This window comes from Episyrphus balteatus, chromosome 3 (assembly GCF_945859705.1).
Source record: "Episyrphus balteatus chromosome 3, idEpiBalt1.1, whole genome shotgun sequence".
Lineage (NCBI taxonomy): Eukaryota > Metazoa > Arthropoda > Insecta > Diptera > Syrphidae > Episyrphus > Episyrphus balteatus.
The window spans coordinates 575,799-601,191 of record NC_079136.1 but is presented as its reverse complement, the minus strand read 5'-3'; the positions used below and the strand labels follow the sequence as shown (position 1 = coordinate 601,191).

General features: G+C 31.9%; 3 protein-coding genes across 7 annotated transcripts; 1 reads left to right on the top strand and 2 right to left on the bottom strand.

Annotated features, from left to right (window-relative positions):
• Positions 1-472: 472 nt before the first annotated feature.
• On the bottom strand, positions 473-21,219 carry LOC129912989 (N-acylneuraminate-9-phosphatase). 2 transcript variants are annotated; one of them, XM_055991284.1, is made up of 4 exons: positions 20,956-21,219; positions 4,034-4,519; positions 1,330-1,733; positions 473-1,280 (listed from the first exon to the last, which is right to left on the bottom strand). In XM_055991284.1, exons 1-3 carry the CDS (start codon positions 21,079-21,081, stop codon positions 1,371-1,373), a joined length of 975 nt encoding a protein of 324 aa, XP_055847259.1. In that variant the 5' UTR covers positions 21,082-21,219; the 3' UTR covers positions 473-1,280; positions 1,330-1,370. The 2 variants fall into 2 exon arrangements, with proteins under 2 accessions (XP_055847259.1, XP_055847258.1); XM_055991283.1 differs by having other exon boundaries at positions 473-1,733.
• Positions 9,984-20,929, bottom strand: LOC129912987 (neurochondrin homolog). Of its 4 annotated transcripts, none has more exons than XM_055991280.1 (2): positions 20,518-20,929; positions 9,984-12,702 (listed from the first exon to the last, which is right to left on the bottom strand). In XM_055991280.1, exon 2 carries the CDS (start codon positions 12,288-12,290, stop codon positions 10,119-10,121), a length of 2,172 nt encoding a protein of 723 aa, XP_055847255.1. In that variant the 5' UTR covers positions 12,291-12,702; positions 20,518-20,929; the 3' UTR covers positions 9,984-10,118. The 4 variants fall into 4 exon arrangements, with proteins under 4 accessions (XP_055847255.1, XP_055847256.1, XP_055847254.1 ...); XM_055991281.1 differs by having other exon boundaries at positions 20,577-20,929; XM_055991279.1 differs by having other exon boundaries at positions 20,654-20,929.
• Positions 21,220-23,060: 1,841 nt separating the features above from the next.
• On the top strand, positions 23,061-23,900 carry LOC129915497 (protein lin-52 homolog). The gene is made up of 4 exons (XM_055995053.1): positions 23,061-23,180; positions 23,242-23,331; positions 23,498-23,602; positions 23,672-23,900. Exons 1-4 carry the CDS (start codon positions 23,138-23,140, stop codon positions 23,821-23,823), a joined length of 390 nt encoding a protein of 129 aa, XP_055851028.1. The 5' UTR covers positions 23,061-23,137; the 3' UTR covers positions 23,824-23,900.
• The last annotated feature ends 1,493 nt before the right edge of the window (positions 23,901-25,393 follow it).

Sequence of the window (25,393 nt, the reverse complement as noted above, 5' to 3'; positions counted from 1 at the left end):
AAATTTCAAAACTCGGCCGTTAATCATAGTTAGCCTAACGTAAAAATATAAGCTCAGAAAGTAAATTGAAGTAGAAAGACTAACGAGACCAATATAACTTTCAAATTAAACAAATATTATTAAAATGCGTTGGCGAAATGTTAGTCAAAAAGGGAGAAACAGAATTCGTGTTTACGTATTAATATTTTAGAAATGGCTTTTGGTTACATAGGTTACTTACTTTGCCAAACAAAAATGTTTTAAATTGTAGGTTTAAAGGCTTGTATCTTTTATTCTTTTCGTTGGAATACAACAGAGCATTATTTTTGCATCCTGAGAGTTTGGTTATATGTACGTGCACTCCCAAAATTTTCTGTCTTCTCTTCTTTAGTTGTATACTTACTCCTAGTAGATCGTCAAGTCTTACTAGTTTAAATTTAATGGCTGAAAAATAATGTAGGTCATCTTTAATCAAAAATAATAACAAAGACTATTTAACCTTAAAACATGTTCACACAACTTTATTTTTTGGCTCCATCAAAACACATACAAAATAAAAAAAAAATAAACAAAGTAAAAATAATAAAAGTACATTAAAATTAAATTCTCAAAAGCATTCTTCAGTACTTTTATTCTAATATTGATTCAAGGTACATTTTCGCAGGTCATGTGTTCCTAACTATTATACAGCTAAAGTTTTTGTTTTTTTTTTTTCTCTTTTGTTTTAATATTTTACATAATGTGTTTGTTTACATTCTACATCAAAATAAAAATCAATGAAAAATAATAATATTTTAAAAAAATACGAACTTAAAATCTTACACTATGAGAGAACTTACTTAAAAATGAATCTGCGCTTCATCAAACCTTTTCTCGTAAAAATGTACAAAAATACTAATTAAACACTCGAAACAAACGAGCTAGATTGAATTTGTTTAAGTCCCTGTTCTTAGTTTTATAAACAACATTTCGGAGGAAATTATTTGTACTTTTCTTTCACATTACGGTTTAATTTATGAAAAAGAAAATTTGTTAAAAAATTACGCTACGCTTTTGTTAACACATAAGAAAAATAAGTGCATTACTCTTAGAAATATTCATGCGCATTTTTTGAAATTCATATCATTTTTTTTATGTTTTTGTTTTTTTTTTGTTAATGTTAATTAAACTTAATTCAATAGTTTCCTAATATAATTAGCTCAGATCTTTGACGTTGGTGGAAGCTCAATTGGATGTGTGTAGAATGATTTCCTTATAACAAAAGGAAGATTATTATTATTTTTGTGCAGCTTGTCTAAAAACTGTGTCTTAATTTAGTTAGATGAGCTCAAAATTAAGTAACATTTTTACTTAGTTAATTAATTAGCGTTCCCTTCGTCTTAATATACGATTCAGCTGAAGATACTGTCACAGCTGTTTTCACTACTGCAATCAATGTCGGGAAGTGATGCACCCCGACGATAAGCCTGATATTTGCGGGTCGAGCTCACACCAGCTTGGCTATTGATGCGCCTCATTGTATGACTCGATGACGAACCATCCGCATGTGGAAACTTCGATGAGCTGCCTCCATTTGAAGAAGAACCCATTTCATTTCTACATTTAGGGAAGAACTGCATCATGTCACATAGATTTTGGAGAACCAAATCGGGGCGCATTTGTTCGTTGCCTTCGAACTCAGCGTCTAGGTCTTCGATAGCGTTTGGATTTAGCGGTAACCAGATGGTAGCGCCTAAATTTGCAGCTTTTCCTCCCTAAGCGCCACAGAACATCAACGTCAGCAGTTTTTTAAGGTGTTGTTGGTTAACCAAAGATTCGAGAAGGATATTTGATATGGTGAAGGTAGTTGAATGGATAGGATGTTGGAAGAAAGTTTTTTTTTTTTGGTTTTGTGTTTAGAGGATGTATAGAGAGAAATTTTCGACTTTAATTAAGGAAGTAAATATTTTTTAATAATAATTTTTTTTTTTATAAAAATGTAATTTTTTATAATATTTGTTTGGTATTTATTTTTTTATATTTTCAATTTGTTTTTTTTTAAATTAAAAAGCTTTTCTTAAAAAGTAGTAATGTGTTTGGATAATATTTTGCGCGATTGGTCAAAAATCTGATTTTAATTTAGCTTAGGAAATGTCAGAATCAACATGATATAAAAAAATTAGAAGATCTATTTAAAAAGGTAAACAAAAATGACAATGAGATTAGTTTTGAAGAATAAAAATCATTGATTCATTGAATTAGTGCAAGAACTATCAATTCTGCGCTAAAGAAACAGGCAAAAGAAGACAATAAGCAAGCTTAACGTTGCCCAAAGAATACAAATTTTGAAGTATGGTTCAATAAAAAATAAAAGATTTCCTGACTCAAAACATAAGAGTTTCATATTTCATATCTTTCTTTTAAGCATTTAAACATTTGTAAACCCTTTCATTTCTTCATTAATTCCAGTCTTTGATTTTGGAAGAATTTTTCAACTACTACAGAAAAATAATAAAATATTAAAGAATTTTCTATCTTAACATCTTTAAAATTTTATCTCATATTGAAAAAATAATTATTTCTGACATTTTTTTTGTATCTCAATTATTTCCTACAGATAAGTCCTAAAATAATTTTCATCGCCATTTAAATTACCTCATTTTTTTCTTAACCAATTACTTACCAAGAGGGGCCAAGCGCGCAAAAGCATTTCTCACCTAATCCATTTGCTGAAGAAATACCTTGTTTGCTGCAAATGCTATCTGTGTTGCAGTATGCACAAAAATCATGGTTCGAATATGTTGTGTCTGAGAAACTAGATTTCTGGTAAAATAATGGCTATATGATAATGTGTTGCTCTTCGAACAGTTTGGGTTTTTTTTATAGAATAGAATAGTTCTTATTATTTTTACTGAAGAAAGGTTGACAGTTGTGAATTCATAAAACAAAAGTGCCGTTCGTTCTCCGTCCAGCTATTGCTAGCCTTTTCATAAAACTTTTGATCTTTTAATAGTGTTAAATTTTTTCTATAGATCTCTCCCACAAGCAGATAGCATAAAAACGGCATAAAAATTAAAAAGAGACTTTTAGTGTGAAACCACTATCAAAAACCTGTATTGCCGCTTTGGAGCATTTGACAAAACCTTCAACTTTTTTATCCATTCCATTACTTAGACCATGTATCAATGTCTCTACCCGTCAACATTAAATGAAAATGTTAAAAAATCTTTAAGGCGGAAAGGATCCCTAAAATTACTGAACGATTAAGCTACATTATAGGAATTTATTGGTACGGGTATACAATATTTAGATTTATTTTCACAAGACAAAAAAAAAGTGCTCATAATAAAACACAATTTTTTTTTTCTTCATATAAATAAGAACCACCCTAATGCATAAATTCTATTCTCCAAACGTTTAAGATTTTAAATTAGATGCAGGTTAATCTGTTATAGCAAGTATTCCCAAGAGAAATGGTAATAAGAAAACAGCCAATAATCTACGTTTACAGAAATTATTTCAGAAACCTAGGTTTTCAGACGCAACCTTTCGAGACCCGCGTACACTTTTTTGTTTTGTTTAATTCTAGTATTATCTATACATTATTTTGACAACCGATATTGCGCTTTCAATTTTTTTTATAAATATCTAATACGATCAATATAATGAAAAAAAAAAGAACTTTGCATATCCCATTTTGTCTACAGAAACTGCTTGAAATTGAAATTAAATAATTGCACACGATTATTTATTTTAATCTTAATATTAATTAGCCCAAACAAAAATGTTTGCACTTGTCAAAAAGAAACGATATTAAAAACAAATTTTCAATGCAGAGATATTAAAAGAAAAAAAATTCATATTCGAATTGAAAGTAGAAAGATTCAGTTAAAATGAAATATACAAGCAAACACAAATAACACAAAAGTAATTTGCATCTATCTGCTTATTACAGTTGTCCTATTTTTAGTGTATATATGCTCTCAGACACAAAGTTCTTTTTTTTTTTGTTTTGTTGTTGTTTTGTATTTCAACATATAGTTAAAACTAAAATTATTTATTTTTTGATACGTACCTGTACATCGGTCTCAATTTTATCACCAATCATAACGCATTCTGCTGGTTTAACGTGAAGATAATTGCAGGCAGCCAGAAAAATATTCGGATTAGGCTTCTCCCATGGTAAGTCAGATGATACTAGCACACAATCAAAATACTGGCTCACATTTAGCTTCTTGACTTTCTCCCATTGTGCATTTGAGGGGCCATTTGTGATAAGTGCAAGTAAATAACCGGATGATCGGAATTGCTTTAGCATGTTTACATATTCTGGTATAATAGCTAGATAACGATAACGAAGGTGAAGCCATTGTGCGTATATCTGTTCTGCAAAGTGCTTATAACGATCTGGGAGGGCATCACGCCATAGATAAGAACGCCATGAGTCTAATGATGTTTGTGGATTGTCTGGACAGCGTCTAAATGACTGCAGGAATTTTGCGGTCACCTGTGAGGCTTCTCCAGGAAGAAAGTTGTATGCACTTTCCAATTGCTCTCCAAGCTGAAATGTTTATTTTGAAAAAATTGGAAGAACAAAAATTTAATATGGAACTTTTTTTTGTAAGATATCAAAATTTTTCTTATTTCTTCATTTAAAGCAGAATTACATGAGTTCAAAAACATATATTTTAAAGAAGGAAGCTTTTTAATAGTTTACATAAACAAAAGCTCTTTTGATTTATAATTTTTAATATTTTCACTTTGTCAAGTTCAAAATTGAATCGACAAACAGCTGAACATTAGAAAGTGTATCATTAATCATTTGCTCCTATAATATAATAATTGTTGTTGTAGATATTTTAAACGAATGTGTCATTTTTAAAATGCGGTATACAATACATACTGCGTACGTCAGAGTTTATTTAAAATTAGAATTTTATATACATACATATATAAAATAAAGAGCAATAACATGGATGAAGCGGAAGCAAACCACGCTAAGAACCGGCTGGCTGTGCAATACCTGATGTGATATTGTATTGTTTTCACAAACAGGTGCCTTCATCAAGTTTGGCAACTCGTAAGTGACCGCAAATTATTTTATTTTTATAAGGGATTTTCGTGCCAATATTCGCACACACAGCAGCTTGAAAAATAAAATAAGTCTGCTCAAAAACAAATTGATATTTTGTTTGAATAATAAAACTTACAATAACTTGTGCAAATAGGATTGACAGAAAACATTGTCAGACGAATTGCATTTTTTTCATTTATTTATTCAATAATATTTCTTTAGTAACTGCAGTTATATTATCAAAAGTATGGGTCTTTTATGAAAAGTTGTTTATTTTTCTTACAATATACACTAGAGTGACCGCAACTCCCATAGAAAAAAATTTTTGTCGAATTTTTTTCGGGGGAACCCCATAAAATGTTCCGCCTTTGCAGATTTTTAGATAGCCAAAATTTCAGCTTGATTGGATAAGTCTAAATGGTGCCGACACTCGCTCAAAGTATCAAAAATCTCTGTTTTTTCACTGTTTTTCGAAGAAAATTAGCTCTAGCTCCCAAACAGATGGGGTTATTTTCACTTTTTATATATTAAATGAAAGGTAGTGTTATTACACATAATTCAGATTCAAAATTTGTTTAGTTTTACAACAAAAAAAAAATATTGTCATCAATTTAAATTTTCAGTACTTACCTCAAAAAGAGCTGAAGTGCAAACTCGATTTAAAATAAAACTTTCTATGTTATACACTGCGGAAATCCGAAACCGAATACAAATATCAGAAAATGAGACATTGGTTGTTCATTGGGATGGGAAATTGTTGCCAGGTGTTCTTAAGAGAGAGCAGAATGAACGCATTGCTATAGCTATATCTTATGGAGAAAAAGAACAACTTCTAGGAGTGCCAGTTATAGAAAATAGTACTGGTGAAGAGCAGGCAGCAGCTGTGTATGAAATGCTGGAACAATGGGGAGTTTCGAATGCTGTAAAAGCAATGTGTTTTGACACCACTGCTTCAAACACTGGAAGACTTAAAGGATCTTGCAAAATTTTGCAGCAAATGTTGGATAAAGAGTTGCTGTACCTGGCCTGTCGTCACCATATTCTCGAAGTTTTGCTAAGAGGTATTTTTGATTGTAAGTTGGGTTCAACCACTGGACCTCAACCAGATATTTTTAAAAGGTTCCAAAATTAATGGTCAAAAATAGATTCAAAAATATATCACACGGGTATCAGTGATAAAAATGTAAATAAACACCTAACCCCTGAAGTTATAACCCAGATATCAGGTGAATTAAAAGAAAAACTACAAGAATGTCAGCCTAGAAATGACTATAAGGAATTTCTTCAGTTGGTTTTGATTTTTGTTGGAGTTCTAGATGGAAGCGTAGTTGGATTCAGAACACCAGGAGCCACTCATCATGCTAGGTGGATGGCCAAAGCTACATATTTATAGCTTAAAAATATTCATGTTTCGAAGCCAGTTTAAAATGAGTAACGAGGAACGTAACGCACTCGGTGATATCTGCGTTTTCATCGTAAAAATTTACTGCAAGGCTTGGTTTAATGCCCCAAGAGCTTATCTGGCTCCTAAACAAGATCTTGATCTTTTGCGTGATTTCATTGAATACCGCAATATAGACAAAGACATTTCAGAGAAGGCTCTTGCTAAATTCTCAAACCATTTATGGTATTTGAGTTCAGAGCTGGTAGGTCTGGCGTTCTTTGACCCAACTTTACCAGATGGCGAAAAATCAGAAATGGCCAACATAATTTTAAAAAACAGCGAAACAGAAACCAACAGAATAGTAAATCCAAAGCTACATCCACATGAAATTGAACAACTTGTCACAGCAGGGTTAAAAAATATTGTGAACAAAGAAACATTGAACTTTTTCGGCCGATTGAAAATAGACACAAGTTTTCTCAAAGAATCTCCAAATCTTTGGCCCGAAAACCCCCATTTTAACGAAGGCTTTAAGAAAGTGAAAACACTTAAAGTCGTAAATGACATGGCAGAAAGAGGAGTCAAGTTAATAACCGATTTTAATAATCTTTTAACTAAAGATGAGGAACAAAAACAATATGTACTTCAGGTAGTCAGTGAGTGCCGAAAATTATATCCTGATGCTTCCAAAACTACTTTAAGTAAGTCACTTGATTAAATTTTTTAGTATTTACTTCAATAATTATTTATAAAAAATTTAACACGATGTTAAGTATTTTGTTTTTTAGAAATCTGTTAAATGTTTCGATTTTTTTTTTTTTAATAAAACAGTAAAAAAAAAGTTTCATTTTAAATCGAGTTTGCACTTCAGCTCTTTTTGAGGTAAGTACTGAAAATTTAAATTGATGACAATATTTTGTTTTTTTTGTAAAACTAAACAAATTTTGAATCTGAATTATGTGTAATAACACTACCTTTCATTTAATATATAAAAAGTGAAAATAACCCCATCTGTTTGGGAGCTAGAGCTAATTTTCTTCGAAAAACAGTGAAAAAACAGAGATTTTTGATACTTTGAGCGAGTGTCGGCACCATTTAGACTTATCCAATCGAGCTTAAATTTTGGCTATCTAAAAATCTGCAAAGGCGGAACATTTTATGGGGTTCCCCCGACCAAATTTCGAAAATCGATTTCTTGCGGACACTCTAATATACACTATAGGCTCGTTGTTTACATGCATAACAACAATAAGTTTATTTACATATCTATTGTATGTATAAACTTAAAGTAGGTTTTAATAGGTTAACAATGAAGAAAATGAAAATTCTTTATTTTAGAGTGATTCAATAGAATTTAAATCAAAGTTCAAGTACAAAATAAGAATTCAAGCGACTCCTAGTCCGAAATCAGTCTTAGTTTCACTGATCAACGGTAACCTCAAATGTCTAACTAGAGTTGATTTCACTAAACAATGAAAATCGATAATTCCGCACTCAAAAGATCTTTACTTTATTGCTTATGAAAAACAGGAATAGATACAAGATGTAAATGATTACACGAATGTGAATCGAAACACCTTGCATAAAAAATTAGCCATAAAAAAGCGCTGGACAAGGTGAGTGCTGCATTTGCAAAGAGCTGATCAAAAACAAGCTCGCAAAAGAATTTTAAAGGAATATTTGGACCGTTTAAAGAAGGATCCAATTGATTTTCTGCAGCGATTTGTAACCATGGACGAGACTTGGGTTCAGCACTATACGCCGAAACAAAATAACAGTCCAAGGGGTGCATGGAACCTTGTTGTTCCGCCCAAAAAAGAGCAAAACCAATCGTCTCTGCCGGAAAGGTTATGTGCTTAGATTTTTTTTAAACGCGAAAGAGATTCTGCTGGACGTTTAACTTGAGAAGAATAGAACAATAACGGCCCATTATACTCCAATGTTCTTAATAAATTGGACTTATGAGGAGAGGCCTGGTTTAAAGAAAAAAAAATATCACTTTGCATTTGTTCACAGAAGTTCTTTGGTTATGGAAAAACTTCGGAATTTGAAGTATGATTTATTCGACCATTCCCCCTATTATCCTGATTGGACATCATCAAACTCAATTTGTTCCCGAACATAGAAAAAAGTTATATATCGGAAGCCATTCGAGTCCAATGAAGAAGTGGAAAGGGCCATAAACTATCTTATATTTTGAAAGAATCTTACTGGAAGACTCTTACTTCCGGGAAGGGATTCTACAATTTGATAAACGCTTGACTAAGTGTGGCTAGGTGCAAGAAGATTATTGTCAGGTCGAGAATTTTTCACCTTGCCCTCGTTCTTTGTCCATAGCTGCATTATTTTGGTTTTGGTTAACTGTTTTTACTTTACTTTCTAATTAACTAGAATCTCAATTTTTCGTATTTAAATTTTGTATCAGTTACTTAAAAAATCATTAGAATTTGCTCTATAATTACAGAAAAATGATATTTATCTTACTTGAACTAGTTATATAAGTCAATTTATAAGTTCAAGTGACCTCAACTACAAAAATTTATAAAGCGTACCTGTGCGAAACGCTTTATAAATTTTTGTAGTTGAGGTCACTTGAGGTCAAGTGACCTCAACTCCAAAAATTTATAAAGCGTACCTGGGCGAAACGCTTTATAAATTTTTGTAGTTGAGGTCACTTGAACTTATAAATTGAATTATATTCAATCGCTCTACTTAAAATAGGAATAATTTTAATAATTTTTATTATTTTTGTTATTTTTCTTCGTTACTAGTTCTATAAGTTTAGCTACACCCTAAAACGTATAAAATCGACAAAAACAAAAAAACTTTTTGGACTAAACACCGGAAGTCTTTTTCAGATCATAACAACGCTATTGTTCTTTTTTTGTATAAAAAATATTTAAGTGTTTATTCAATTATTATTAATGATAAGAGGTATTCAGTATACGTCAATCTATCAAATTAACAGGCTATCAAATTTCTTATTTTTTACGCAGTATGATGTTATTGTTTTGAATAATTTTATTCGGCAATAAACTTTACACCAAAATAGAAAACAAAAATTTAAAAAAAATACATAACTTATCTTCGACGAAGAGAGAGAAATAATATGATAATGCAAAACTGACAAATAAGCTCTGGGTTCCAAAAATACCACATGAACTGCAGTCAACGACTTTTAAAATTTTGTTTTTAGAACGCATTTTTTTTTCGTATAAATACAAATGCGACATTTTGTAAATTAAAAAATTAACACATACTGCGCTAAGATAGAAATATACAAACCATCATGGAGTATACACCAAAACTTATGCTGGCAATATGCCAAGTTATCGGCTAATCAAAAATAGATTCGTGTGCTCAGAGACTCCACAACCAACACGAATCTAAATCAACAGCAGTTTTCTCCATTCTGTTTGTTTTAAACAACATCATGATACATACTATCTATAATTCTACATTATATTTATACCTATGCAGTGTTAAGAAAATATACTAAAAAGAAATCTATTCAGTTATTGCTTCGAAACAGAAAAAAACTTTATCCATTATATAATTTCAAAATGATTTCTTAGAATTTTAATTTTTATTATTTTATTTGTATGTTTTATTTATAAAATCTTTTAGAAAGTCTAGTTTTTATTTTTGTTTTTATTCATTGTTCGAAAGATCATTTTAAGAAAATTAAGTTTAAGAATAATTTTAATCTCCAAAGAGTTTTTTGCCCAAGTCCATCATTCTGTGGTTGCGGCAGACACGTAGGGCATCGGCTTTTTTAAGAACTGCTACTACACTGGGATTAGCGTCAACCAATTGACTGAGAAAGTCTTCATATGCTGATTTAACATTCGGAGGCAAAGTACCAATCTTGACTTTTTTCAATGTTTGTACAATTCCCTCAGCCCAGCCACTCTCGACGGCAAACTCGGAAATCCATGGGATTAGTGGCAGCACACCGCACATTGTCTGCATACCGAGGAACCATAATTCAGAAATCTCCATCCAATGTTCCTTGTAAGCGATAGAAACGACCAGAGCTGTTGGGTCATTAGATTCATCAATGTTGTATGCATCCCAAAGGAAACGTATTGTAGCTTGAATATATCTGCATATAGAGAAATCATTTTGCTTAACCTTGCTCGATTGTTGTTTGAGAAGCAATAGTCCGAGAACAGCCAAATGGCCGTGCATCACAAGGTTATCAGGGGTGTCCTTAAGTTCGGGCAAGTTATCGTACACGAACTTGAGCAGATTAGCAAACACAGGGCTCTCCTCGACAATTTTTGGTTCCAGTACAGTAAGATTCATCAAAATGTTGCACAAACTAACAACAGCTGTGCGAGCATCTTTCATTTCTTCGACTTGTTTGGGCGTTGGCACTGGGTCTGGTTCGTTCATGCGCTTTAGACGTTCTGCTCTTGGAATCGGTGGTTTTTTGTAGTTCGAAATCGAATAATAGAATTCAATAGCCTCGAGAAAAACTGCATCTTGTTTGGTGGTGAACATGATTTTTCTAGCATCGTCTTCTACAGCCAAATGACAGAGTGCAGGTAACATTACACGCAGTATATCGACTGGTGGCTCGCCTTCTTTGTTCTCCTTGCGGTGTGCTCTGAGGTCGTAGAAAGTTTCGTTGGACAATTTGAACATGAAAGGCAAAATTTTGTAGATTGCAGGGCGCATTGCTGTGGTTTCCTGTGCAAGCCACGCAGATAATATGCGCACAATGGCACAGATGAATGCCCTGTCGCGTGGATTCATGTTATCCTTAATTTTGTCGTTGGATACGCGTGTTAGCACAGCGAGAACTTGGTTAAAAGCACCTTTCAGAGCGGTGTAAGTAGTCTGCTTTTCCTTGGGTTCCAGGTCGATTTCATCACCAGCCATATGCTCGATGCACAGCTCCAAAATTATGAAACAGGCTGTAATGAGTTCGGCATTTTTGAAGGTAGTCTCAAGTTTTTTTTCGTCCATCTGCATACGAACTTCGATAGCGGCCAACTGCAAAAGCAACAAGAAGAACTGCTTTGAGTCATCCATGAAAGCCCATTGAATACCGAGAACTTGCAAAGTTGTTGCTATCAGATGCAGAGTTGGATCCCTTTGTTTTGGTCCAATTTTGCTTTTCAGAATATCACTGCAACCTTTGAACACGCTTTCTGGCCAAATTTCTCCAACCAGAGTGTTGACAATAATTTCTCGTCGGCAAGTAGTGAGAATTGAGGACAGAATTTTGCATAGTTCGAATTTTCTGTCACTATGGTCGGTTTCCATGTCAAGGGCGATCCTTTGAATTAAGGCATGGAAGGGTTTTGGGTCGTCGGTCCACGAAGCTGGCCCAAATTTACTTGTCAACATAACAATTAAATGTAAGGCTTCATCAGTCTGGAAACTTTGTTGCGAATAGATTTGCGACATTTTAGGTATCGCTCCAATTGAGAGCAATGCATTCTGTCCTGATTCGTAAGTGGCAATGCTCTTCAAACAGCTGTATGCTTCACTAACCACAATCAAATTATCATCATAATCATCATCGTCGGCAGTTTCTACAATTTCGAGTAAAGTGGGTATAGCATCGATCATATCCTTGTGTGTTGCTAATTCTTCTTCTTGACAGAAACAGGTTAAAATCGATAAGGCAACACTCTTGTATACCAATGGTGGACAATCATTTGGCAAGTCTTTTGAGTTTAATAGTTTTTTAAGAAACCCAAATCCAATAGCCTCGAATAGGAGCTTTTTGGCAGGTGGATTACAATCTTTGCCCTTCACCAATTTTGTGACCATAAATAATGCGGCAAACTTTTCCGTATCGGTCTTTGAGCCTTTCAGCATGGCAGCACATTTTTTCACGGATTCTGGGATCTCCGCCATTTTGAACAAACCAAAAGTTGAAACAATTTAAAATAAAAAAATAAGTGTCTATAAAAAATGTATTAGGCGCACGTATTACACAAGCGGTAACGAATGAAACAATCTTCAGCGGCGCACGTACGAGAACTGAATGGAATTATTTTTCTTCTCGTCGAAAAGAGCGAATGTTCTTTCTAACACTTTTGGGTTTTCGGTAATAAGTTTTGGCTTTTTGTGTGTTTATTTTCGAACTGAATGAAATATTTGAAACATCCATGCATTCGTCGAATCACTTCGGGATACGTCGGAATTTATATTTAGATTTTCACACAATTTCAATTTTTTTTTTCTCCAACATAGGGTGAGGTGTGAGGATGATGACAATATTTTTCGAATAGACACAGTTTATATTATTTTAAATGTTTATTAATACCTGATTCGGATAATAGGCTTATTAATAAAACAAAAATGATACAAATATGAAAAGTTTATTTGATGTTAAATTAGGTATTTTCAATAATGCTGTATATTTCAATTTGATGTTGTTGAGATTCTATGTATAGTTTTATTATTTATTATTGTTTTTTTTTTTTTTTCTCTCTAGAAGAGCTTTAGCGGAGGTGTAATGAGCCGTTAAGAATAATAATTTGGTTCAATTTCACTTAAAATTTCTTCAAAATTAATGAGTGGAAAATATCAGATCATGAAAGTTTGAGTATAAAATTGTATACGAACTCAGTTAAAAACGCGAATCAAAATCGAAAAAAATACCAAAAATATAGCCATGACCCTTTTGTGAGTGCTTTAAATTGCGAAAACTTCAATAGTATAACCGAAACAAATGATTTAAATATTTGTGCAAAGAAATTTGAAGAAGGTATTGAAGCAGCATTGCTTAGTATCACAAAATCTTCTAAATTACGCGAAAACTCAGTGGAATGGTATAACACCGAATTATATAATTTAAAAAGATCTAAAATTGTGTCATATGAACGGGCTAGATTTGAAAATTCTTTGGAAGCTTGGAACATTTATAAAATATCTAGAAATGTTTATAAACGCGAATGTGTTAAGGCAAAATGTTCATACATCGAATCTAAAATAAACGGCTGTGCTGGTGATCAGAAAGGGTTATGGAAAGTTTTGAAGAGTCAAATTCTAAAAACAGATAAAAATGTAATAAAAGAGTTGAAAATTGAAAATCAATCACTCAAAACCGAAATGGAAATTGCCGGCGCGTTTAACTCGTTTTTTGTAAAAAGTGTCGAAGCTATTCATAATAGCATAGAACAAATTCCATACTCTGATAATATCTTAATCCATACAAATAAATTTAAATTTAAATTAATCAACATTCAAGAGCTTGAACAGTCAATCAAAGCTATGAATAAGAAAAAAGACTGCTTTGGGCTAAATTGCAAAATAGTGCTTGATTGTAATAATGAAATTTTGCCAAAATTATTAAAAATCATTAATTTGTCTCTTTTAAATGGTGAATTCCCAGAAAGCTGGAAAGAATCAGTTGTGATCCCTATCGAAAAAGTGCAAAATCCTAAAAATCCAGAAGACTGGAGACCTATAAATATGCTTCCGACTTATGAAAAGATCCTCGAAGAGATTGTGTGTAATCAACTTACGAATTATATAGAAAAAGAAAATATACTGTGTTTAGAACAATCGGGTTTTAGAAAAGGTCACTCATGCGAAACGTCGATATGTTGGCTTATTAACGAATGGAAAAAAGAAATTGATAGCGGTAAAACTATTATTGGTGTTTTTCTTGACTTAAAACGCGCGTTTGAAACGATAGACAGAAATATATTAATTGAAAAACTTAATAAATATGGTATTCGTGAAGTTGAAGTGAAATGGTTTAAAAGTTATCTGTCGGAAAGATTCCAAAGAGTAAAGATAAATGAAACATTTTCGGAAAAGGTAAAGGTTGATCTTGGTGTGCCTCAAGGATCAAAATTGGGTGTAATTCTGTTTCTTTTATATATAAACGATATCGTTAAAACTATATCTGATGCTAAAATGTCGTTATTCGCAGACGATACCCTGATTTACGTTGTAGGAGACGATTTAAAATCATGTGAAAGTTTAATACAAAATCAAATTGAAAAAATTAACATCTGGCTTTGTAAAAATAAATTAAAATTAAACGTTACTAAGACTAAATGTATGTGTTTAAATAACGGTGGTTTGAATGTCAACATACTAATAAATAATCAACCTATCGAATGTGTGGATGGAATAAAATATCTCGGGGTTTTTATCGACAATAAACTCAAATTTAATCAACATGTTTATAATCAGTGCGCTAAAATCTCAAAAAAAATCGGCTTTTTCAAAAGAATCCGGAGGTATATTCCTCTAAATTGTGCTGTGACAATCTATAATACATTGATTCTTCCATACTTTGATTACTGTTCTTCGATTATATTCATGTCAAATAGTGAAAATATAAGAAAATTTCAAGTATTACAAAATCGAGCAATGAGAACAGTGCTTAAGTGCGATTATAGAACACCAATTAATGATATGCTTACTGTCCTCGGATGGTTAAATATTGAACAAAGACTAAAATTTAATGCGCTTGTGATGATTTTTAAAATCAAAAATGAAATGTATCCTGCATATTTACAACGGAACGTGAACTATATAACAAATTCATTTTACAATCTGAGGAATACTGGTGATTTCAGACTTCCATTGTATAGAAGAGCAGCAACACAAAACAACCTACTATATAAAGGCATTCAACTTTTTAATAGCCTTCCTAGTAACTTAAAGACTGAGCAAAACTTAAATAAATTTAAATTTTTATTAAAACCTCTATTAAAAGATAATACTGTATAATATTGCTTAAAATTAAGTATGATTTAAGTAAAAAATGTTATTGTTAAGAGTTTTTAAACTAATAAATAAATCAAAAAAAAAAAAAAAAAAAAAAAAAAAAAAATAAGTTTAGGAAACTGGGTTTGAAAAAAAAAAAAGAATTGTTTGTTATTGGCCCAAACCACTGATCTCTATAATAAACTTGATAGTGCACTTTTCATCAGACCATTCTTTGTATAAAGAAAAACAAGGTTTAAAAACCCTTGAAAAATTCGACCCTCGAAAAATAACCTTACTCCCAGTTAGACATTCAAAATAAATTTGTTCAGTTCAACTTTTATTTGAGTTAAAATTTTTGTAATCTCTGAAGTTCAGGTCAGTTGAACTTCGTTAAACTGGTAGTTTTGTCCTAGCTAGTATGTTATTTGTATATGGTTTTTCAAGTACCATTGTTTGTCTTCCTTATAAATAATCCACATAATAATTTATCTGTGGCCTTTTCTTTCTCTCTCAAAGAGAAAAAAAACAGGCAAAAAACAACTATATATTTTTTGATGTTGACAAGCGTGGGAAGATTTTTTTATTATTTTGTTTGGAAGTAAAGGAAAAACATTAAAATGGAAACACAAAACTGTGTTTAGTATATATTTTTCGATAGTTAAAATTATTATATTAAGGCCTTGTAAATACGAAAAGGTGACGGCAAAATTAATTGGTGTTGTGGGAAGTGTGACAAAAAGCATAACTAAGGTTTAAACGGTATAATACCGGCGTTGAACTCAAACTTTAAATTGAACCCAATTCAATTTTTTAACGGAACTGTGAAACAGTGCAGTGCAACTGTGGGTTAGAGTGTAGGTGTAATCTTTCTTAGCTTTTCATTTTATATAGAACTAAAGTGTTATGTCAATCAATTCGATGAATACACTAACAAGTGTATTATAGAGATCGGAGATCAGAACTTTCTGACTTCATAAACAAAATTATTGTTTTTTTTTATCGGCATAAAGGATTTGTTATTGTTTTTAGTGGAAACTTTGAATTTTTCCATCTCACTTAATTCGAAATAACTGAGATAGTAACAAAAACTTACATCAAGCTATAAATTCAAGAACATGTTGTTTTTATTAGGTTCTCCCAATAAAAAAGTTCATCAGAAAATGTTTATTGGCAATTTTACTTGGATTAACAAGGCAGCTAAATTGTTTGAACCTAATTTAAAGAATTGTACTGAATTCCCTATGATAAAACAATACACAATTTGAAGAGGCTTATTTATTAAAATTTGGACAATACCCCTGTACCTTATGATATTTTTCATTTATTCAAAGTTCAATAAATTCGTAAAATTGAGAATGGACATACATATTACGAGTAGCTCACATAACGTAGGTTTCATCAGCTGTTTCCAAAAGTTTGTGCTTAAATCAACCAGCTTTATTTTAAGAACGCACGATACAGATAATAACAACTACCTAAATAGTAAGAACTTAAACTCAAATAGTTAAGTAGAAATGAACAAAATCGAAAACAATGAGGTACTGAGAATGTGAGCAACTTCTGCTCACTCAATAAAATATAAATCAATTTCAGGTTAAAAATAGATAACCATTTGGAAACAAGCAATTTCGTAAAAAATATCGACATAAACTTGATACAAAAAGTTTTCAGCAATATCGACATGAAAGGGATTACATACGAATTTTATAAGGGAGTTAAGAGTAACTACTTATGTGACCCGTATGTGACCCGTAATTTGGCCGCAGGTAACTTTTCTTTCTAGGGTGAAAGGTAACACAAAACAAATTTATCTTATAATTGTCGTTATCGGTATCAGACACAAAAGAACTAATTGATTTATGAGGGTACAAATGAAGAAAACGTTTTCAAACCATCACAAACAAGAAAACAATGAAAGATAACTTGATTCAAAGTTAATACATAATAACGATCCATAAGATTTTCTAAATAATGTAGTACTTAGTGCACAAGGATTGAAAGGAAACGATAAGTCTGAACGAAGAAAATGGCATGACGGAGAAAAAAGACAACAACAAAGGCAAAAATGGGTCTTTTTCAATTTTTTAATAGATTTTTGAAGACGGAGAAGTATTCTTTTTTTTTTTTTTTAATTACATATCTATGGAATAAATAAATCATCTAACATTGTGTAAAAATATTGGAAATATCGAACTGCTGTTTTTAATAGATATTTTCCAGTTGAAAGAACTTGTGACTTGAGCGGAGTTGACTCATTAAAGTTAAGTAAAAATATGAGTTGCATGGTGAGGGTAACCTCCATGTACAACAAACTCAAAACCAATACACCATAATCGTGTGTTCCAGGCAGAAAAAATGTGTAGGTCAATTTTTTGGTTATTTGTAAATACAATTTTGAAAACTAATCGTGTTAGGTACGTGAAAATCTTACTCCAAAAAATGAAAGTTAATTGAATTTCCTAAAAAAAAAACTTTTAATATTTAATAATGCAATAAGTATGTAGATAAGTTATAGGGCAAGGTTATCAACCATTATGAACAAAAATATGACATTGCAGTTAGTTCGGAGCAATTAGATTATCACCTGTGTTTATGTTCTGTAACTTTATCATTGGCGATAACCATTTTTGAATGACTTAATAGTTCATTTTATTCAATAAAAAAAAATAATTTCTTAGTTCATAAATTCTGAATTTGAACGAAATTCTGTTTGATTTTTGGAATAAAATGTATTTTAAAACAATTCCAATGTTTATGGTTTAATATTTGTTATTAAAAAATGAGAAGAATGGAAAAATAATTATAGATCCAGCGGCAAATATTTAATCCTTTACTTCTGAAAAGTAGTAAAACTTTGGGACTGGAGGCATAACAAAAACATAAGTACTCAGTTTTATAGCAACATTCGTCCCGATTTCGAATTCAAATGGCAACTTTAATTTTCAGTTTTATATGGTTTTTGGAAAACGCGAGTTTTTCAATTAATTGGACATTAACTTTCATTAGTATCCGTTATAGACAGTATTGGTATCCGTCCATCCGTTTAGGATTTGGGTCAATTGAAATCAATGTTTTTTTCATATCAGTTTTTAATTAAAATCCTTATCCATCCTTTAATTTAAATCCTTAACATTCCTCTTTTTAAATAATAAGTGCCATTATTTGACTGTTTAAGCATAATTCAGTATTTTAAAGCAAATCGTTTGAGAAAAGTCGGCTAACTATCTGCCTATTGGGCTGTAACTATCTTCCAACCCGTCCAAGACAAAAATAGGAAGAAAAGCATCAGCAACGCAGTATAGAGTCTTTATTATAGTAGAAAACAACATTTTCTTTAAAAAAATCATCCATCAACAAGAACGCAACCTGAGCCCTATTTTGCTGTTAAACCGTGAATCGCTTTTCTTGACTGTATTGGTATGGATTTTTTTTTTTTTCATTTATAAAAAATATACAATACAAGTTTTCAATTTATTAAAATTATGCTTTGTTTACGAGATATATTAAAAAAAAAAACAAAAAAAAAGGGCTTTTGCACCCCCATCTTCAACTTCGACCCTCTCATTTAATAGCACTTCGCGGTTTGAAATGAAGAAAACATTCCAAGGGAAATTTTTATTCACAATAGCCCTCAATAAGTTAATAACCCCGTATTTTAAAATTTGTCGCATTAATAACTCAATTTTAATTTTGTTTTATTAGGCTCTTTTGGTTTTTGAATGCGAACAAATAAAAACACTTTATTCCACTCCTTCACCTAACGTTTCGTATGAATTTCTTTCTTCTTCAGGGGATTTTGTCAAAATAAAGTCAAAATAAAAAGTGAAATAAAGCCTTTTATTTATTCGCATTCAAAAAACAAAAAGACCAAAAGAGCCTAATAAAACAAAATCAATAAGAATTTAAAAAGAATTTGTCAAACACATACAACAATAATAACTCAATTTCTTTTCTCAACTCAACCTAGGTTTTATTTTTTTTTGTTCACAGTTAAAAATTAAACAAATGTAGACTTTGAAATAGAAATCCACTCAATCCAATTTTTCTTAATTTCACTACTTAAGCGGTTAGTGATTGTGGCCAGATTATTGAAAGCCTTTGCTTGAAGAGAAACTTCAGAACTTGCTTTTGGAGAAATGTTCAGCAAACTGCTTAACTAAAACTGGAAGTAGGTACGTGATATTCAAGGATAGTCAAATGGCACACTCTCGATTTAAAAAATCACAGTAGGTACCTATTATTTCAATCTTCTTCTTCTTCCTTTTTCTCGGCGCTGTTATGATCTCGATGTCGAGGGGATCATAACCTTCCCACGTAACTGCTTCACACTAGTGATCCGCCTGTGGGGTTCGCCGGGTTGACCTCAGAAATCGGCGGCAAGACTCCCGGTTTTGTATTGTTCCGTTTCTGAGGCCAACTGAATGCTGCTGTTTTTGCATTTGCTTGTACCAAGAGTTTTTAGGCCTACCTTTCTTTTTATTTCGTGTTGGAACGTTATATGATATTGCTTTTTTGACGGGGTTCTCAGGATCTCTCCTTTGAACATGGCAATACCAACCTATTATTTCAATAGTAAGTTCAAAATTCAAAACCCACTTAACAAAGCCTATAATTTCGTAATTAATAAATTTTAAGTGAATTCTATATTTAGAATATGAACAATTGTTTTTCATGATAAACCCAATTAAACGAATAATACTCCAATGTACGTAGCTACCAACATGCCTACAAACATTCAAAAAAACAAATAGCAATTAATTGGGAATGACTCAGGTTTATTATTTGGGCTCGTTTTTCATTAAATTAACAAATAATAATTAGATATGAACAACAATGTAGCTATATGCATATTAATTGAATGAAAATTAAAAATTAAAAAAAAAGTATCATCATTCCTTACTCTTTCGAGAGGAAACACAAAAAAATAATAATAAAAATAATATAAAACTTTAAAAATATTTGTATCATTTTTGTTTCAATTTATTAAACGTTTAGAATGTTAAGGTCATGATGAGTGTGTTCTTGGACACACCACAAATTTCATCAGCTGACCGAGATCCGACAATCGTTTGCAATTCGACAAAACAAAAAAAAAACATTCAGTGGGAGGGAAGGTCTAATTCTGGAAATGATTTTATTTTTCTTCTCCTACGGATTTTTTCGGCAAACATAAAAAAATATTAATTTTTGCAAACAAATGATCGAAGCACACGCGAAGGCAATGTCGGCGGCCGTGCATCATTCAAACATTTTTATTTCTTGGCAAATCATCAAAAGTTCAAAGCAAAAAAAAAAATCAAGACAAACGCGTGCTCAAGTTTTTTTTTTGTTCACGGATATGGCGAATGGTGACGGAAGACAAGGGCAAATTAAAAGCAGAATAAAAAAGAAAATTTATTTGTCCGACAACCTTTGAACTTTTAGCAAAATGCGATGTTTTCACTTGAAATTTATTTATTTGTTTCTTACGACACAATTTATGATTACATTTTGCCGATTAAAATTTAATCAATTTTTGTAATAAATCAAGTCGTAAGCGCACTTACACGTTGCACGAGGAAAGGAGGGAAAAGAAAACAACCTAGAATAATTGTCATTTGTCAGTGTTTCAGAGATTGAAACTTTTTCTCGTTTTTTTTTTCAGTCGACCGATTGTTATACAACTATTTTTCTTCTACGCATGAAAAAAATGCATCAAAATTGAGCTACTCAATCACCGCAGGTGATGGATACGATGAAATTATTTTTAGAATTTCGTAACAATCTAAATCAACATATAAAATTGTACATCACTTCCTAACAAAATGCTTTAAACAAAGAAACTAGAAAAAACAACGAAAAAACTTACCTTTCTGCAGGCCTTTGAATCACCTTTCCTTGTTGGGATCAGTGTATTATCGAGATCAAAAAACAAGGTGGTTATGTTAGAAGGATTTGGTATTTTCCCAACCTTCATCATTTTGTTTGCTGCCATTTGTTTTGGAAAAAAATTATAATAAAATTTATAAAAGAAGAAAGTTCCTGCGAAAACACAAAATGCGAGTGGAAAGTTTTCTGGTTTTTGCTTTTCTCACATCAGCAGACACCACACGAATTTGTGTGGATTGTAATAGATGTGTAAAAAGAAACTGCAAAAAAAAAACTCAGCTGATGTGGATTTTAGTATAATGTAGTAGAAGAAATTATTTGTAATAAAAATGAAAGCATTCAACGGGGAAATTTATTAGGTTACACATACACCAGAAATGTGATGTGCTGTTTTCGTTTAGGGAAAATTTAAAAAAATCACATTTTTGAAACGATCTTAAATAAATGAGGTAAGAATTAAAAGTAAATAGTCATGTCTATGTGAACAAATATGTAATCCGTGGTTCAGTAACTTTAATCTTCTGAAATCGTTGTTAAAGGTGCAGTTTAGCACTGGTTCAAGGTCCATTTAAGTCTTAACTACATTGGCTCAAAAAGTGAAAAAGTACAAAAGTGAAAATTTTCAAACGCATTTTTGTATAGTTTTTCGGCCTACAAAATTTAAACAAATGATGCAGAAAGCTTATTTTTTGGTCTAATAAACAATTTGTATACTCTTTTTCACAAAACAATTGCGCTAGCCAGAAAAAAAACATTTTCACTTTTGTACTTTTTCAAAAAGTGGTGTATGTAGTTGCCTTTATGTTAAAATAACATCTAATCCACCGAAATCAGAGAGTTAAACTCCTTAACCGGGTCTGACCGCCATTTTATTGCTATTCGCTTCTCTTGTTGGAGGTTTGTGGAGTCATTTTTGTTAGCCACAAAGCTGGATTTCTCTTGGAAAGTCTTATAAAAAACTTCAGTTGCACCAACTAAAGGCTTAACTACATACACCACTTTTTGAAAAAGTACAAAAGTGAAAATATTTTTTTTCTGGCTAGCGCAATTCTTTTGTGAAAAAGAGTATACAAAATGTTTTTTAGACAAAAAAAAAAAAGCTCTCTGCATTATTTTTTTTTGATTTTCTAGCCCGGAAAACTATACAAAAATGCGTTTGAAAATTTTCACTTTTGTACTTTTTCACTTTTTGAGCCAATGTAGTTAAGGCTTAACACAACAGCTTCTGCAAATTGAAATCTCATAGGTTAAATTAGTATTAAATTTTGTTCGAACTGTGGCGTACTCAGCGAACAAAATAAAGGGGTATTAATTCAACGGTGTCAAAACTCTGGGTAAACCTGGTAAAATGGTAAATATCATTAACAAACTGTCAAACCCATGCAAAATGTTAACACATTTATTTCTACCACTCTTTGCCACGTTTACCAGAGCGAGAATCAGAGCCAGGGTAAACGTGTCGTGTTCGTTTACCACATTTATTATTTTATCAGGTATACCCGGAATTTACACATTTGTATGAATACCCCTACTGTACGGAAATTCCCATCTGATTTTTGTAGAGCTGTCAAAATAAATCTTCTTATAAATCTAATAAATTGGTGGAAGCGTAGCAATGGGTGCGTTCACGTACCGATCCAAGGGTATCCGGATACCTTTGTGTTGTTGTAATCCCATATAAAATCTCAGCTGATCGAACACATGTTTTAACAAGCAAAAAAATCCAAAGGTATCCTAAAAATTTCTGGATTCTTGTGTATCTTATGGGAGATTTGAAGAACAGCTGATTCGTGTTCACAAACGTAGCGGATACTTAGGTATCTTGGATAGGGTATCTGTGCGTACGTGAACGCAGCCAATAGTGATCAGTGTTTGAGCTCCATTAAGTATTTTAATGCCAGCTTTTCACGAGTCGATTTTAGTCGCACGATATGTCAGTCGACTAGGATTTTTCTATGAGGAATGTCACGGCTTCGCCGAACGGCAAAAATCGACTCGTGAAAAGTCCTCATAAAACAAATACGGCTTTTTTATGTATACTTATCTGAACACACTCATCAAACTAGTATAACGAATTTCCTATATCACATCCCTGTTTTTTTTCGACCAAATAAGCTTCAAAACAAGAAATAAAAAAGAACAAAAAAAATCAAAAGCATAAAATGTCAGAACGAAGCAACTTGATGCGAAGAAGATTATTAAATGGTATTTTGTTTTTTAAGTAAATAATAAAACATTTTAAACAGAAATTATAAATCTTTCCAAGGATCTTCTACTAAAGATGAGTCAGACGAAGAGGCTTTAATATCTTTGGAAAAACTGGACCGTGCATCCCCGGATCTTTGGCCAGAAAAAAGTAGGTGTTGGTAGTATTTTAGGCAAGTTGTTTCTTTGTTTTTTGTTGACATTCCTCTTTTTTTTATTATCAAATCGATACTCGAACTAAACTTTCATTCAAAAATTTGATAACGACTCGAAAACAATTTTTCTTCTTCGTACGCTTTTTTAAAATCTGCTCCCAGTTCCAGGAATTACTGATTTCATTGCCATGAGTGACACTCCGATTCATACATCTTCGTCATCTTGGTCCAAAGGACTTACACAAGAAGAAGTACACGCCATGCATGGTAAACTAAAAATTAACAAATTTTAAATCGTCTGTCTTGGTTAAAATGGATTTTTTTTAAAATTTACAGAACTTGGAGTTTATTCCACAAATGGTCTCATTATGGAAATCAAAAAGTTGTACGATGAGGCTTATCAGCTGGGTGTGATAGAAGCCAAAGAGATGACCCGTGGCAAATACTTGGGAATCTTCAATAATGTTAAGAAGAAGACACCTCCATAAAATCGGTGCTCCACTTCCGGCTTTTAGAAAGTAAGATTTTTGTAAAATTTTCAAATAAAAAAAAACATTTCATAGAATTATGTATTTTGTTTCAATAAAACAATCGAAATATTTGAAAAATCCTACCTGAAAAGGTTTTAATTTGATGGACCTTCCATTTGAAATTGAATGAGAATAACAACAAATGTTACTGCAGAAAAAGCCATCTATAAATTATTTTTTTTTCTTTTACTCAAACAATTTTAGATGATAAGATTAAACAAACCCCTCCTAAACTGTGAACATTGATTGCAATAATATCTCCAGCTGAAAAATTAATTCGCTTATGCAACAGGTCAAGTGATAGGTCTTTGATTATTGCATGCAAATGTGCATCGGATCTTTTTGTTATATTCTGGGGCAGTTTTGTGATGAATCTACGTTCCTGAAGAAGAAATATGTTAAAAACTGTCTAATACAATATATAAATCGTTAAGAAGGTGCAGGTGCTGCCTACATATTTTGATATCTACCTTTTTCAACTTCGCAGGTGAAAAGGTTTATATCGAAGGTTTGCTAGTCAATCAAAACTTCTTATACCTACCTCCCATTAAACTATTTTAACGAATTTCATAGAAAAAACAATTTTTTCTGTTAGTTGCCCCCGATAAAAGCTAAACAAATGAGTGATTGCAATAATCGCTTACAAATCTCAAAAAAACTGAGTTTTAATTTAGAACTTAAATTGAAAGCCAATGCTAAAAAATAAAGGTATATTTGGTAATCGTAAAAGACAAAATTTTCAGTTCCACTATCGACCTCGAGAAAATTAAATGAAAAAGTAAAACACAAATACAAATTCATCTACGAAATATCAGTGTATCGAAAATTCCGCCAATTCCGCCCCTGGGTGATATCTTATATGAAATAACAAAGAATTAATTTAACCCCCAAATAAAATTTACCAATAACTTTATAAAGCAAAAATGTTTATGTTTTTGCTCTAGAAATCAAACTACACTCCTGCTCAAATTTAACGCACATCCTATTTATTTTAAAGTAAAGTCCTGCTATTACTTTATGCCACAGCATCATGGTTATTTTCTCAAATGCGACAATAGTGATCTTAAATTAAAGGTATGGAATAATATGTTTGTCGGGAAGATTTGGGGAGAGATTTGCTGAAGTCTGTCTGTTAACCCGCGAGCCTTTTAAAGAAGAGTCATACAATTTCATGGAGTTAAATCTGCTTTACAACACCTACGGAGTTAGCGAGCCTTTCTAGACCTAAGTTAAGTACCCAAAAATACTTGACTGATGCCCTCGAACAGCATCTGGTTCCAATCACCCCTAGATTTGGTCCACAGTTTAGTCTGATGCACGATAATGAATGCTAGAGTAGTTTGAGAATATCTTCAAGATTTTAATATTCCAGCTTCGGATTAACCACACAGAAATCTGGATTTGAATTCAATAGAACATGTGTAGGAAATATTGAAAAGATGCATTCGCGACCGAAATCCACCTCCAAGCAGTCTTGATCAACTGAAAACTTCAGTGAAAGAAGTGTTAAAACAAAACCTTCAAAAGT

What these genes read in the sequence shown, in the direction of transcription:
- LOC129912987 (XM_055991280.1), bottom strand. Translation starts at nt 12,290, where the DNA reads ATGGCGGAGATCCCAGAATCCGTGAAAAAATGTGCTGCCATGCTGAAA.
- LOC129912989 (XM_055991283.1), bottom strand. Translation starts at nt 21,081, where the DNA reads ATGGCAGCAAACAAAATGATGAAGGTTGGGAAAATACCAAATCCTTCT. An exon ending in ATTCAAAGGCCTGCAGAAAG is followed by an intron (nt 4,520 to 20,955) that starts GTAAGTTTTTTC and finishes TAAACATTTCAG; the next exon opens with CTTGGAGAGCAATTGGAAAG. An exon ending in AAATTGAGACCGATGTACAG is followed by an intron (nt 1,734 to 4,033) that starts GTACGTATCAAA and finishes TGTGGCGCTTAG; the next exon opens with GGAGGAAAAGCTGCAAATTT.
- LOC129915497 (XM_055995053.1), top strand. Translation starts at nt 23,138, where the DNA reads ATGTCAGAACGAAGCAACTTGATGCGAAGAAGATTATTAAATG. An exon ending in GCGAAGAAGATTATTAAATG is followed by an intron (nt 23,181 to 23,241) that starts GTATTTTGTTTT and finishes AATCTTTCCAAG; the next exon opens with GATCTTCTACTAAAGATGAG. An exon ending in AGAAGTACACGCCATGCATG is followed by an intron (nt 23,603 to 23,671) that starts GTAAACTAAAAA and finishes TAAAATTTACAG; the next exon opens with AACTTGGAGTTTATTCCACA.